The 16,603-nt window shown below is 35.4% G+C and overlaps 1 protein-coding gene across 3 annotated transcripts in view; it reads left to right on the top strand.

The window, feature by feature from the left end:
• The window catches only part of STXBP5 (syntaxin binding protein 5), a gene marked incomplete at both ends in the record, with an annotated part of 108,853 nt that overhangs the window by 89,965 nt on the left and 2,285 nt on the right, over positions 1-16,603 (top strand). For all 3 annotated transcript variants that reach the window (XM_081997561.1, XM_081997560.1, XM_081997559.1), the window contains 5 exons: positions 5,909-5,959; positions 10,048-10,287; positions 11,695-12,064; positions 14,659-14,824; positions 15,619-15,730. In XM_081997561.1, the coding sequence (XP_081853687.1) occupies positions 5,909-5,959; positions 10,048-10,287; positions 11,695-12,064; positions 14,659-14,824; positions 15,619-15,730 (939 nt within the window). The remainder of the gene's footprint in view (positions 1-5,908; positions 5,960-10,047; positions 10,288-11,694; positions 12,065-14,658; positions 14,825-15,618; positions 15,731-16,603) is intronic.

Below are 16,603 nucleotides of genomic sequence, written 5' to 3'. Positions count from 1 at the left end.
ATATGAGTATGATGAAATCGTCTTTGGAATCTGAGGTACAGAATGTGGAAGAGCAAGAATATGCCTTTTTCTCAGTACTATTTTGAGCCCTCCTTGCAGTGGTAACAGAAAGGTTAGGGAAGATGAGTCCTGAGACAGTGGAAGCCTGTATATAATTCAAGAAAGCAAATGCCCGTCAATAATATATTATGTCAATTCATTGGTAATTAAAAAAATTGAGTATCATTTACATGAGTATTGATTAACATATTCTCCTAAAGGAAATTCAGGCTAACTAGAAATTTATGTTCAGCACTTCTGATGAGGAAAAACCAACAATTAACCTTGTGCAGGTTGTATGAGCTAATGTTCCCTTTTGTCCCAAAGCAGTTTTTGCTGAACTTAAGACAGACTATCTTAGGCAAAAAACATAGTAAGTTTGAGTGTGACTTCATTTTTTTCCACTTTTTTGAAGAGTAATATTACAATACTACTAAAACATGCTAATGACAATTCTGTAAAACTATTGACATCTGTTTCAGCTTGAAGCCTTTCAACTGAAAGTATTGTGAATGTTTTTCACAGCTAAAAAAGCAAAGCATTTATTTACAAGTACTGTATTCTTCAGGGTGTAAGTTAAATGCAGAGTTAATTGAGACACTAATGCATCTGACATGTAATTCATAAGCGCCTCCCAGTCAGCCTATACTGTGATTTGTGTAACTTGCAGAGTTTATTGGAGGTTTAAAGAAACTTAATTTTTTCATCTGCTTTCTGTTAATGTTTTGAGTGGTTTGATACCGTGCACTGAATGTTTTTTCATTGCTGTCTTTTCTATACCTTATGTGGCGTGTTTATTCTGCATGGCTCTTTCTGAACTTACATTCTAAGCCTTTCCACATAATTGAAATACCTCTTCTTCTGTGTTAAGTTGCATGGTTTTGCATTTCATTTTTTAAACTGAATTGCCAACTAACTGTGAATGGACAATGAGTTTTGTAAAGTGTGTGTCACTTACTGTCATTAACTTCACCATGTTGTATGAAACAAATTGTTTACCATCAACTGTGTTCATATGGATGAATTTGATGTATGTAGCATGGTTGTAGCTCTTTGCACTGGCATATAGTGCAGTCAGTTCAAGTTCGTTCCATTCTTTGTTAATGTGTGAAATATAACCTGTCAAATGGATTGCAAAACAGAACAAGAATTATTTACACTGATAATTTCAGTTGCTGTTGATAGCACTCCTGTGTTTTTTGTCACATGAGAACAGTGAGTAAGGGAATACTGCCTGCAAAGTGAGAAGTAATTGCATTTCAGTCATAGGGCTGTAAGGTCTAACATAATACATGAAGCCACTGTCAATCACTTTATTGAAACTTATATAGAGACATCTTCATTTCTACAGTTTTCTATCATTAGTGACAGTATCAGACAAGGATCCTTGCTTCGTTAAAGGATCAAAAACCATCTAAGGCTGCAACAATAGCATAAATAAAATGTAAATGCTTCATGTACCAATATTTCAGCTTTGCCATATATATTGTTAGGATCAGTTGGTCTTCTGGTTTTTTCTACTCACTTGTGAATGTTCTGTGCTAAGGAATGGATAGTAAATCAAGTTAAAGACCTATTGCAAATATGTTGCTTTTGCGTCACATTTCCCTTTTATTTGCGTAAGAGATAAACTTTGGAAAAGTTGCTGTTACCTTGGATATATGGAGATACTTGGTTTAACTGTTTCTAGAAATTATAGAAAATACTGTGGCCATTACTAGAACCAGCCATTTCTCTTAGGAAGAGCAAATATTTGAAAGTATGAATAACGTGCTGTGAAGTACTACTGAGAAGTCTACCAAATGTAGGTGAACTTATAGGAAGAAGAAATGGTAGGAAGTATTTAATTTCTAAGGCCATGTCACTTTTATAGAAAGGTTTTGTGATCCAACTTCAGTGGAAGCAAAATCTTAAGCTGTTTTACTCATACTTTGCTCAGTTAATTGTTTGGCATGAAGATACATGCTATTAAATATATATAGCTACAAATCAGGTCAGAAATTAAGAGTTATTGTAATGTCCATTTCTGGAAGAAGCTTAACTAAAAGGTGCATGCAAAGTATTGTAGACTCAAAGACCTTCATAACTGTTCTAGTAGGCTACCTGTCAAATACTTTTCAGGAAAACTGGTTTTATTTTCTGCCGTTTATAAATTTAAAAACAATTGCAAACAATATTAGTAGCAGATCTAAGCAGAGCAGCTTTAACTTCAAACTTCTATAATCCCTGCTGTTACAGTTGACATATGGTTTCTCACATCTTTTATATTCTAAGTGTACACCTAAATTTTTCAAACAGTGCTAAAGTCATTGACTGTTAATGCTGGTTTTATTGGAATTAAAAAATCTTAAGATGCTCATAGTTAGTTGTTATTTGCCCTAATGCCAAAGTAAGACTGTTTCATCCAATATCCTTTTAATACTTTGGATATATAAAGTACAACTTTTCTTACAATCTCTTGTAAAATGGTTTTATTATTCTTATATCAAATTTAGAGATTTCATAATTGATAATCTATTTCACTGAACTGTCACCAGTACAATATTCAATTCTTTAAGCATCTTGAAATCAGTAATGTAAGTCTAACTTCTATGTAGTTGTCAGATGAATAATTTGTGAACTTTAGTATGTCTAGCTAACTCTAAGCTGCTTAGTTACTTCTCGTGAAATACTAAATTAAATAGGCTTTATGTAAACTGTTCTCTTGTCTGTCAAAACACTAAGACACTTGTCTCCTTTATAATCTTTAGAATTTTTTTAAAGAGTTGTTTTCTTAAATAAGGAATGGGTAAGAAATCACTCGATAGCTTTCAAACTGATGTTGTATACATTATCAGCTCAGTATAACCCATTGCAACCAAAATGTAACTATTACTTGTAAGCCACAGCTTCCTATTGATAGTTCAGTCTTGTCTCAGTCTTCAGGTGTTCTTCATTGAATTTGTTTAGCCTGCTATGCTGAAATACAACACACTATGCCAAGGTAACCTTTCATATTTTAACACCCGGCCCCTCAAGCCTGACCTATGAGAAATCTCCAAGAATCCTGAATGTTGGTTTTGGACAGTTCTCTAATAACATACTTTCATATGATATTAATTACATGTATTAGCAAAAGAAAGAATGTCTGTGTACCTGTGTGTGACTCTAGGTTTTCTACGTTAGAGAAGTATTGAACGTAGGTCTAAACACAGGCAAAATACTCATTGTTGCCTTAGAGGAGCAGTGTGCTAGGAGGAGCAACACAGCTCCCCACTCTCTTGTCTCCTTGTCTCCCACCAGCTGCAGAAGGGTGGTCTTGGCTGTAAATGCACCACCACCACCAAGAGAGGTATTAAACTCTGACATGACAGCTACTGCTTGAAGTCAGCCACACCCAGGAGGATCGGTCACTGTCACCTTTTCCCTGTTGTACAACTGGAGTAAAAAGCCTGACATTGAGTGCTGCCTCTGTAAATCTCCATCCTATCTTCTCCATTTTCGGATTTCTCTTGTGTGTTGTAGAAGTTGTCTGGCTACTTTTTCATCTGCGGCATAGCAAAACTGTATTTTCCAAAACTATTGTAAACCATAAGCCAGATATGAATACAGGCAGGGCAGGAGGGTTTTTTTTATACTAGGTAATGTTAGCTTAAAACAGCTTCTCTGGCGTAATATTGCTATTTTCTTATTGCATCTGTAGGCACTTTTTTCTTTAAACACAAGGTGGTGCTACTGCTATTTCAATAGGTTCTTGTTTCCTGTTTACATTTGAAGTGTTGTGGTTGTTGACACAATGAATATTTTGAAATGGGTTTTTTGCATAGCACATTAGTTCATGATTTTTAGCAATGGCATCCTTTTTAACAATTCACATATCCCCATGTCCTATTAATGAGGCATAGTTTAGTGTTTGTAGAAAATTATGTCTGGTAAATTTGTTTTACCTTATCAACCTAGTCCACACAGCTGGCCTTTCACTAAGGAGCAAAAGGCTAAAACTGTGGATTGACTCTTAAAATCCAACACACTTGCCTGTACTCGTTATTACCTGCTATATTACCTGTTACCTTTTTTGTCAGTTTTTTCCAAGTTGTTGAAATTGTGTCTTAAACACTTGTATTTGAAAAGCCAAAAGTGACTTCTCTGTTCTTCAAAGTGACTAAATTAACTAATCATTGCTGAGAGTCACACCTGGAAAAGCTGTGAAAGGCCAAAAATAACTCAGATTATTTTCTGTGTGCATTCTTGAGCTTTTGTTCAGTATCTCAGCTTTTATGATTTATATGTCTAACACAGAAAACAAGTCTTACGATGAGGAACACCCATCTTGTAATTCACAATTCCAAATGAGGTTATATGATCTCTCTTCAAGCTGATGTTAAGTTCAAGCTGACAGCAAAAAGATGGGCTCCTGGTTTTCTGTCTGTATAGCTGAGCTCTGACCTGAAACAGGAGTTAATCTTGTTGAAAACTTTGCAGAAACTTCATTTAGATGAGTTTGGGCCTCACCATTAAGCCGGGCAAATGCCAGTGCAAGGATGAGGGTAGAAAACATGTAGTCAGACTGCCCTTTTTGGTTTCAGCCTGCACTTAAGTTAGTGACTAGCGTTTCAGTCTGAGAGTAAGTCACTTCAATTTAATCTGAGTAGGACATACTTTGTAACACTGACACATGAAGGAAATTAGAAGATTATTTCTGGAGTCTTATTCTCACATTTTTATAATGTATGACAGGAATAAAACTGTTCAGCTATTCAGGTAACTAGCATTTGCAATATTGATGAGCATAATTGATGATACAATGAAGTATTTCACTTTTTGAAGGAGTGGAACTTTAAATCACATGCTTCACGGTATGTAGAAAATGAAATGATTTCTGTTAAAACGATAATTAGAATGAGTTAACTCCATTTTTAGCTGAGAGAAGCGGCAAGATTCAGGCTGCTTTATGACTGGTATCCATTACACGGTACTTCTAGAATTATAAGGCTGTTCTCAACATCTACTTTAGGTAGAGAACTATTACCCTTACAAGATAGTGAAGAATTAAATGATACATCAAAATTCAAGCACGTGTCTGGAAAATAAATTCAGAGCCTAGCCCTGGTCTAGTAGTTAAGCTACACCAAAATTATTCCTTCTCCAGTACTTGTTGAAAGATGGAAGAGGGATGTATGGCTACTAGTTTTATAGTGACTTGTATTATAGCAACATTTGTTAGTACTGTCAAGAGAACTTTCCAAGTCAGGGATGAGTTCAAGTGCTATTTCTTGCTTCAGCAATATTATAAAAATCATACTATCTTTTGTTTGACAATATTGCAAATGTTTGTATGCTGCTGATTTTATAATTATTCTCTGTAATGTCTTCATTCTTCTAAGGTTGCAGATTGCAGCTCAGATTACTAGCTTTTTACACATGTGCATTAATGTTTTAGCATGATTAAAAGTTCATCTTTTCTCTATTTTAAATATCTCGGGTTTGAACAGGAAGTAGGGCAGAAGAAGGGATGGGATGTTAACTTTCTGTAAACTTCAGTGCACATTCTCGTAATAGCCAAGAGTCTGTGTTCTGTCCTCTTACCTGAGGAGATAAAACTTGAGGTTGAGCCAAAAGAAAATTCATCCAATCCATCAAGTTCTGCCTGAAGCCTGAGGAGTAATGAAGCTTGGCAAAAGTCACAAAATGCTCTATTTAGGGGTTTTGGTATTTTCCATGCTTTACTTTGCACCCCTCCCTTGTGGAAGTGAGGCTCTGCTTTAGTAGAAATCCTGTTAAGTACTGCAATTAATATAATAAACAATGATATATTAAATATTGGGAAAGAATAAAGGCCAGCAGAATCATGTTTATTCTTTTTAAAAAAAAGATATACTTCACTTTTCAGCAAAGATGTCCAGGAAGCTAAGTTTGCCAACTGAGTTAAAGCCTGATTTAGGTAAGTTTACATAGTTGATTTTATTGTTACTACAACTGCTTTAGAGAATGTGAGTACATTAAAGTAACAGTCCTAAATTATGTAAACTATCATGACTTTGTTGCATTTATCTGAAGTGTAGAACTGAAATTTTAATTCCACTCTTTTTGGGGGCACTCAGGCACAAAATGTCATTGCTGTCATCATAAGGTAAGCCTGCAAATCTTGTACGTGGCTTATCACACTTGTCATAATTTTTAGGCATCTGTCACTCACTTTAGCAGTAGTGCTGTGATAGCAAAAGCATGAATGTAAGGAAAATTGTTGCCTGTTTAGAACCATCTGATACATTTTAAATTGAAAAATGAAATATTTAAAGAATAACAGAATATGTTGAGGTCTACTCAACAAATAGTTGGACATAGTTTTACAAATGTTAATTGTCTTGTGACCACTCTCTCTAAATGAAAATAATATACAGCTGTTTGGATGGATGACCAGTCTGGGAATTTAATTTTTCTTGAAAAACCATAGTACCTTTTTATATAAGAAACAGTTCAGTTGTGAAGGCTGTAGTACTAAATGCATATAATGCATAACTACAACAGCATCCAAATGGGTAGATTTATTATTTTTTTAGTACTTTGACTGCCAGCTTGTAGATCAGATCCAGCTCCCCTGCCTTGTTCTCTAAAGATGATGGGGGACAGCTGTAGACCTACAGCAGTGGATGCAGCCTGGATGTGAAATCTGCTTTCTGCCTGCCACAGCCTGTTCCCCCTCCTGCAGCAGAATTGCTACCACAGCCCTGCAAAAGACAGACCAGGATCAGACTGGCAGCTGTGGAACTGTGTTTGACAACTGCTGCTATTGGCAAGGAAAGAGTCCATGGCACTGGGATATCCTGAAACTGAGCTGGACCACCCTGATTTACAATTTACGATTACAGCTTGCTCCACTCAGAAATGTGAAGTTGGAAGGAACCCTCAGAGATCCTTTAATCCATTGCTATGGCAAGGATCCAGAAGTCTGACAATTTAACCTCTCGTCTATTCATGACACTCCAATAAATAAGTTTTTAGAAAAATCCCAGAAAGAAAGTTCAATGTTTGAGTGTTAGGCACATTTTCTGTTATTTAATCACTCTTCCTTGCTGCCTTATTAACTTTTTCTTGTCCTTTCCACAATGAACAGGGATAACAAGTGTTCCCTATCTTTTTGTTAGCCATCTTTTATGCTGTTGAAAGCTGTCATCATTCTAACCTTAATTTTTGCGGATTTTTTTTTTTACAAAATTCAGTTCCTTCTCCTTTTTTAGGTATGCTGTATAAATCTAGAGTAGCTTCTGTTAATCTCCTCCAGACTTGGAATTCTTCCTCATCTTTCTAAAACTCTTGTGCACAGAACTGTGGCCTTGTTGGCATGAAAGAGCAGAAAAATTTTATTTGTCTTTTCAATCTGTTTCTGTTCTTTCTTACTATGTTTACTAATAGTTTAGGGATGACTTCAGTTTAGGGTGAATTATCATACTTTGCAAACTGAAACACATTTGTACTTAAATATTATGCAATTCGTTTTAATTCTACTGTTGTTTTACTCCCAATTCTTTGATACAAATAAGTACTTAGAAATGTTTGGGTTTTTTTAATGAAGGCTGGAGAGAAGACAATGCTGACATTCTTTCAGTATTTTCTGATCCTGAAAGAGTTACAGCATTTGCTACATCATTTTAATATTTGTTGTTCTTTCTACTGAAATAATGGGAATTTCTTTTGTCATCTCGCTTTTGGTATGCTCATAAAATAGTTTGTACCTTCTGAATTGTAATAGTCTTTGACTGGTTTTACTTGACTTTGCACGTGTGTGGCTATCTGCACTTCAGTGCCTCATTTTGGTCTGTGTAAAATTCTTCTAGGTTTTCAGGTCTGTAAATAACTTCCTTAGGCAATTATAATCTTTTTTTATTTTACTTCTATCCTTTCTCCTAGCAGGATAGCTTTTGCATAGTGTTCTTGAAAGATTGTCAGCTTGCTTGTATCTTTTTGTGGCCAGATCTACTGGCTCTAGGAGACAGCTGAACTTCCTTTCTCCCATGTTCGTTATCCTTATCATTTTCTCTCCTTTCTTTCCATGGCTTCTTGAAACTTACTCTTCCATGATCTTGTTCTTTCAAATTACTTTTCTGTTTTTAGATCTTTAACCTACCCCTTTTCCTCCATAAATAGCCAAAACAAAATCTAGAGCGTGTGCTTCTGTATTTATTCTCCATTTTCTAAAACAGAAGTTATCTTGAACATACTCTAGTCTGCATTATACCATTGCTTTTCAATGTTGTAATCCAGATGATTAAGGTACCATTGTCATAGTTGCTCAAAAGAGCCTCAACTTTTCATTCTTCTGATGAAGTGTTGTGTAGTCAGTCATCACACTGTGGTTCCTTCCTCTTCATCTGAAACTAATCCATTAAGAAACCATAGATTCTTCCTTGAATTCAGGATAAATAATATGCACTAAAGCAGTTAAAGTCTTTACCATCAGCTCGCTCCACAATGCCCGAATTGTCTGGCAAGTTAATTTCTATGGGGTTTTTCATGTCCATTCCAATGCTTCTGGAATTTGTTACACATGCTCTTCACATATTCAACCAGTTGCAATTCAACAAATGCACATTTAAGTTTATGCCTATTGCAATTAATGTATGATTATATTCAGACTGATTAATCCATGTTAGAGTTGAAAAAACATTAAGCTGGTAAATACTCAAGCCTGAAGAAACAAACACCTTAAGAGGTTGTGGTCATTAGAAGTGTGAAAACAAATAATTGTTTTCATTGTTTTGCTCTGGATTTGATTTTTTTTTTAAAATATGAAAACTTAGGATGTCAACATCTGATGAGTAGTTGACCTAGTTTCTTTCTATAATCCATGTTTTATATTTGACTTAGCTAAAATTTGGCAGGACAATAATTTTTCTATCCTTGTTGGAATGAGACAAATATCTCCTGAGAAGATTCACTGTTTGTATTGAGTAGATGTCTGTATTTAGTCGGTTGAAATCTAAAATCCAGTTTGTATGCTTTTCAAATGCATGTTAGATGTTCTTTGTAGGAAGTTTTGCAATAATTCAATGAAATTAGCATAGTGATAGTTGCAGGAAGTATGTGGTTAAATGTTGCTCTTTAGCTCTTAATCTTGCTTTAAAGATGCCAATTGCATCTATACCCTACCCAAAGACCCAAAACAATAACTTTGTAATACCTTTTTAAAGTCGTGATAAAAATTGCGTCAAACTTTCACCTGTAAGGATTGTCTTGTGCTAAAATTTTGGAATGATGAGTTAAAGTAAAGCGTTAATTTGTGAATGCACAGGTAAACTTGAACATGCTGATGTGTTAAGTTTTGCCACAAGTAGAGACAGCGCACAGCTAGAATGGGGGAGCATGTTTACTGGTTTGAGCTTTTGTTAATATTAGAATTCATTCTGTGTTACAAGAACCTTATTTGCTAAGCAGTGAGCAAGATGTCCTGAAAAGTTTTATTACCATTTCCGGCACTGCACTACTCAAAATGGAAATCTTCAGCTTTGCATACCAGTGCCAGGTGGCATTTGGTAGCATTTGATGTTTCTCTTACTAAAAGTTTGGCTGTGTGTAAATAGCCTGTTAGACCTCCTCCATACAGTTTCCTAAAATGGGACAATATTATTGTGAGTCATTTCAGGTTACATGTTATGCTGTCTGGATGTCACTGCAGTTCTTAAAGTAAAATAGTTGCATCTTCTTAAGATTATTAAACTGTGTTCCATGGAAGCCAATGTCTTTTAATCTGATCAATGAACTAATTGGCAGAGAGGTTTGTAATTCATTTTTTTTAAAGGAGTCCTGTTTGACTTATTCTCTGTCCCAAGAAGACAGAAAGATTGGGCACTTTGTTCAGGACGTGGGCTGAAAGGAAATACGACTGAGAAAGAATACAGGAGTAGTAATCAATAGAATGGTAGTTAGTAAATACTTCATGCTAAAGAACCAAAAAAAAAAAAAAAATTGGAATTCTCTTAATCCCTGCATTTTGCCATTCTTTTTTTTTAATTCATACTGATTTATTTTCAGATGTCAAAGACAACTCTGTCAGTCGCTCCCGGAGTTCTAGTGTAACTAGCATTGATAAAGAGTCACGTGAGGCAATTTCAGCTCTTCATTTTTGTGAGACTTTCACAAGAAAGGCTGACACATCACCTTCCCCATGCCTGTGGGTTGGGACCACGCTGGGTACAGTGCTTGTCATTGTACTGAACTTACCCCCAGGAGGAGAGCAAAGACTTCTTCAGCCAGTAATTGTTTCTCCTAGTGGTATGTACAAAGCAGACAGGCTAAAGTGTACTTTGGTAAAGTATTGTTGTCATTCTTTATATTTTTAATGAAACTGTTTTTCTCAATTATGGATTAATTAAAAAAAAACACTCCATTAATCTGATTACTAAGGTTAACTGTCTAGATTGGTTACTTCTTTACCAGAGTTTAAGTTGAAAGTTGAAAATATCATATTATATAAAAATACCACTTTAAAGTATACTTTCTGAGAAAAGCATGTTTGCTAAGCTGGCAATTGTTAGACACAGATAGCAGAAGAGTATTTCATATGCTCAATTTATTTTTTTCAGTCGTGAGATTGGTAACTTTCAGTTTTCCTGCATCATGAAAGTGGAATACAAATTAAAGGTTCTATACAGAACAACTAGCTTTAAATATTAGTGATAAAATATTCCTTTGGATTGCTGTGAGAGGTCTTGTAGCTTGTTTTTCTGATCCACAGCAACTGATTTTGTTGCAATTATGTATTAATGGTATGCTGAATATGTTTTTAGGCATACATTTGGCTTTCCTGCTACCACTGTCTTGTGCAGAACGTGCTGCTCTGTTCCACTTCGCTCACACAGATGGTATCAGGACATGCAAATTGCAATGCTATTTGATTGAAATAGTGATTAGGAATAATGTCATCTCTAGACCATATATGTGATTTGTGCTTATCGAGTCTGGTATTGGCAGCAGGATTCAGATTTGGTAATAATCGATTGTAAATGCCAGGCTGCAGACTAGACAGTACGTGTAATCACTGGATCTGCAGCATAATCCTTAAAAGATACTGCCATGTGTATGATTTTTGTGTACTTAGCAGATGTTCATGCTTTTACTTATGTGTCAATAAATATAAGTAAAATAAGAAATTTATTTGCTTGAGACATACAGTAGCTTAATTGTATTGGGCCTACAGAGACAGTGATTTAAACAGCGGGGAGGGGAAACTTTTCCTCTTTCATTTTATGCTGGAGAAGTGGATTCAAGCGTGAACTGCAGTGGCAGAAAAACCCACATGTTCCTTGCTTCTGAACCTGTCTGTGTTGAAGAAAAAGGAGGTGCTCACCTTTGACTAATAACATTTATTGTTGGTATTAAGCATACTGTGTACTCCTTGGGAGGGTATGGAATGAGTTGCATTTGTGACACCGAACTTGAATACAAATGTGCATTCCAGCTTGTCTCTCCTAATGAATTTATATGGTTTAACATTTTTTTGAACACATATGTGCTTTATTGGTTTAGATAAATGTCCAAAGGCTTTGTTTTGCTACAGAGGCAAGCCTAAGTTCTTGTTTTCATTTCATTGTGCTAACTTCTTAAAGGAATATTTTGTAGCTTGAAAGACAATTTAATAGAACTGTTTTAGAAATGTGCTCAACTTCTTTTTTTCCCTAGGAACCATCCTGAGGCTAAAAGGGGCAATCTTAAGAATGGCTTTTCTGGATACCACAGGATCTTTGGTCCCACCAGCACATGAACCCTGGAGGGAACACAATGTTCCTGAAGATAAAGATGAAAAAGATAAATCGAAAAAGCGGCGACCTGTTTCAGTGTCCCCTTCTTCCTCTCAGGAAATCAGTGAAAACCAATATGCAGTGATATGTTCAGAAAAGCAAGCAAAAGTTATCTCGCTGCCATCCCAGAACTGTATTTATAAGCAAAACATAACAGAGACTTCTTTTGTTCTTCGTGGAGACATAGTGTCGTTGAGTAATAGTATCTGCCTTGCATGTTTCTGTGCCAATGGACATATTATGACTTTTAGGTAAGACCTGTTTGATAGTAACTTAAATATAAAAAGAAAAACATAATCTTCTGCTAGATAAAAAGTTTCCATTTCCATAAGAATATGAATTAAAAAAAAGTACATTCATTCGTTGTTGATGAACCTCTTACACTTGGGCCTGGATAATTTTGATTATGCATGCCTATTAGTTATGCCTTTAACCCATGAAAAAGCTCAAGCTACCCCGATTCAACAAATAGTTCCAAACGTGTGATGTAGGTCCATGAGTTGATGAAGTTTGTCTCAAAGATGAATTTACTCCCTGACGGAGAAAACTGTGTTGAGTCAGGCCTTCAGCTGGTACCTTACCACAGCTCTGCATATTTTTGTGCAGCTCTTTGCATCACTCTCCTGCCTCAAGCTTACCATTTTGTTTAGCTTGCTCATGTCTTAAAGGCCTTAAACTCAGGCTATAAAGGCAAGATTAATTGCTAGCAGTTGTAGTGTAGAAATAAGTCATCTAAAGTGGTTTAAGTTATGAGTTTAAATGTGTAAAAGTGTTTGAATGTACTTACATGTCACGTGTGTAATTTTAACATGTCCTTTTTCTTGAACATTTCCAAATGCTATTTTATTCTGAATTATATACCTATACCATTGCATCTATATTTTAGTCATGGCTAATGCTAAGATACATATGGAACATGGCATTATAAAATTGTGCCACTAAAATTCCTAAAAGGTTATTTTTAAAGTTGCGAAGACAGGCTCTCAGCTTGGGCAGTTCTCTAAAAAGATACCCTTCAGGAGGTTGTGAGGAACAAAACTAAAGCTGATGCATACTACAATTAAAAAATAAGTTTTGATTGTTAGGTCTGTTAACTCCATTGATGTATATCCCAACATATATTTTAAACTTCTCTACAAAATGCTGCTTACCTTGCAGGGCAAGCACTGTTGTTTTCCCCTGATTAAAACTGAACTTAATAATGTTCAGGTATACATTGAAACAAATCCTGTTTTCCTCAGGATTCATTTTGTTTTCTAATGAACTTTGCATAGAGGTAGGTGCTAAATTATAAAGATTGAATTGTTACATTTTGTAGGGAAGTTGAATTCCCAAGGATTAACTCCATTTCATAAACATGAATTGCTGCTGGGAAGTGGATTTAACGTCTGTAAATTTGTCAGTATTATATGATACCCAAGAAGCCCAGTGTTTACCTACTGATATAAATTTAGATAGGACTTAACGATTCTGTAACAGATTAGTTTGATACTATGAAAATGCTCTCATGAATGTCATGCTTGTTCTATCTGATATAATGTTTTTGTCTTTTGTCTTGAAGCTGTGAGGATGTTTTATGCTTCCATCGGTCTGAAGCAAAGCACTTCCCTGTTACTAACTCACTTTTAGGAATAGTCTTATTTTAGATACGTGTACGGCAGAAGTGTCATTTCTGAGTGATGTGCTTACAAGAGAAGATTTGCTTTTTATTTCTTACCTGTAGAATTTGTCTCCAAAGTCATGTTACTAGTTCTCCTTCCTTTTGTTTGTCATAGATGAAGTTTTCTGCTAAGAGATAATCCACAATCTGTAAAATGCAAACTTAACATTTAGAAATCTCAGTATCATACAAAAAAACCCCAACCCAACACAAACCGGGCGGGGGGGGGGGAACCCACTTATTGTGTTGCAGTTACTACCACTTTCTTTTTCATCGCTTTTGGCTCTCTTTGCCCCTTGACTTGCTTTTTTAGTTTCTAGAAGTAATAATCTTATGCAGATGGTATTTGCAGCGGAAGCTGCTTAATGTATTGTTGGTGCATTTGCAGCTAACATCTTGCGTAAATTATGTTTTCTACAATAATTTCACAGGTGATGTTTTTGACACAGTGGTTTATTTTTGGTTCTGTGTATCAAGATGTCAGGTATTCAGTCACTTCTTACTTGCATTTATTATTACTTTGAGGGAGAGGAATGTTTGGTAGCAAGAGCATTGTTACAGCCTGAGTGTGCTGCATCTGTTCTTCAGTAGCTTGATGCAGTAAGTACTGCAGTTACATGTGCAGAATCAGAAAATACAAGGTAAGCAAACTTTGCTCTAAGAGGACTTCCTCTTAAATATGCAGTCAAGACAAAAAAGGTGGACGTAATTCATAAGATTGAGGCTACTGAACTGTTTTGCTTTGAAAGCACACCTCTACAAATTTCTAAGTTTTCTTGAGAAATCTTTTAGACTTGTATTTTTGGTCAAGGAGAAATTCTTCATCTGAGAGAAGAGGCAGGATGTTTAATTGTAAACCTTTGGTTAGATACATATCAAAATACTTCGTTAGTAATTACAGAATAATGCATTAAGTGTATCTGTGATTTACATGCTCAGTGTCATTTAAATGATGCTTTTAAACACATCTGTGATACAGGTGTCTAAATTTCACTTTGGAGGTGCTACCTTGAAAAATCTCTCATGTTTTGAGATTTTGTAATTTCATGATACCCTGTTTATGTGGTACTTTTTGCAGATGGTGAAGAGAAAAATAAGGTATTGCAGTTTAAAAATTAGCTATTTGATTAATAATAGACAATCCTGCTACATTTAATGGTGGTTTTTTTCATTCTTTTTCTTAAGTTTGCCAAGTTTAAGGCCATTGTTGGATGTATATTACCTGCCACTCACCAATATGCGAATAGCCAGAACATTCTGCTTCACCAATAATGGACAAGCACTCTATCTCGTCTCGCCAACTGAAATACAGAGGCTCACCTACAGTCAAGAAACATGTGAAAATCTTCAGGTAATGAATTAAAAAAAAATAATTACTATTTTCTTAGATATACTCTGAGGTTCTTGGCTTCTAGATTCACAATACTTAGAGTGATTAAGTTTGTCATAAAGCTGAGCATTTTGGCTTTCATGCTTTGTTTTTCTCACTGTAGAGTCTGATTCAGGGTGAATAACTTCTACTCTTAAATTTTACTGTTTCATCCATCCTCTTGTATTTGAAACAGTTTCTTAATTTCCTTTTTGATCGATAGGAAATTCCTTGTTTAGCATGTGTAGTTAACAAAACTCCCTTGTTCGATTCATGTTGGTTGGACGCACATGCTGACATAAGGAGGGAATGCTAACTTAGGATACTTGAAGGAAGCTATTATGTTTCAGGGATATTAACAGCTTGAAAAGATTCTCAGTCATGCTTCAACTTGGAAGTTGTATAGAATACTGAAATAGCAGTACTTTGGTACCATGAATGGATAAGAGTATTTGTAGATACAGTTTCAACAGAACAAAATCAGGAGTGTTGCCCAAGTTGTTGAAGGGAAGATGCAGCTTAACTTGAACCCATTTCTTTGCTACTGAATTTCATGAGCTATAAGCTTACAACTATCAAAACAGAAGGTTTGGACAGATTTCTTAATATGTGGGGTTTTTTTATTTCCTAAGTTGCCTTGCAAAGGCAGATGCCTATTAAAGCATATTCATTTTGAAATTCAAATCCACAAAATAAGCCCTTTAAAGTGAAAGAAGTGAAATTCCATTGATTTGTGTGTGAAATAATGTATGCCTTGTTGTCTCTTCATTGCAAAGGAAATGTTGGGTGAGCTCTTCACTCCTGTAGAAACACCAGAAGCACCGAACAGGGGGTTCTTTAAAGGCCTATTTGGAGGTGGGGCACAGTCACTTGACAGAGAAGAACTCTGTAAGTTTTTAGTATTTGTTATTTTTCTTGTATTTCTACCTAAGGAAGCCAGTGGTCCTTGAGAAATGTGTTATCTGCGTTAATAGAACATTACATTTGGAAAGAAGAAAGTAAAAAAGGGAATGACATACTTTTTCATAGCTTTTATGTGTTGTACGACTTACCAGCAAGATCAGAAAAGTTTGGTACTGTTTTCTCACAGGCTCCTTTACCTCACTTCGGAATATATTATAAAATAAGAAGTGGGACAACTGATCTGACTTTTCTTCATCTTTATGAAGTGTATAGTACTGACTAATTTTCATAATGCTATTAAACTGAAAGGAGCTGGTTCTGGAGGGCACTATTGTGGACAGTAAGAAAATGAAAACTTCATTCTACTTCAGTTCACTTGCTAGATTCTTTTTCCTCATTCAACTTGTGCAGAGATGCCTTAGGAATGAGAGCAAGGACAGAACTGTATGATAGTTCAATTCAGTCCTCTGTTTATAGCACAGTAAATTTCAGATTTGGCGAAGTTTTTATTGCTTTATCATTTTCTCATTGTTTTTTGATTACAGCTTTTTTTACTGTGGTGGCAGGCAGCATTTTAATATATTTAAGGAAAATAATTTCCACTTATTCACGTATTTGCTAGATGAAACACCATATTATGCAGCTTTATTTGTAAGAACAGTTTCCTTTCTGACATGAAACGTAGCTGTTAAAACAGACAAGGCTCCCTGGCAATCCTTTCTTTTTTATTGGTTCTTTTGATCTGTCCAGTAAAAATTAAATTACCCTTTACTACTTGTGCTTGTGCATTTTGAACAAATATCAAATATTTAGAGGTCACTTTCTGTGTTAAAAATGCCATTTGTATTTATATGTGTA

Source organism: Phaethon aethereus (assembly GCF_964289735.1).
Source record: "Phaethon aethereus genome assembly, chromosome: 3".
NCBI lineage: Eukaryota > Metazoa > Chordata > Aves > Phaethontiformes > Phaethontidae > Phaethon > Phaethon aethereus.
The sequence above is the reverse complement of the archived record's forward strand: the minus strand, read 5'-3'. Positions and strand labels throughout refer to the sequence as shown.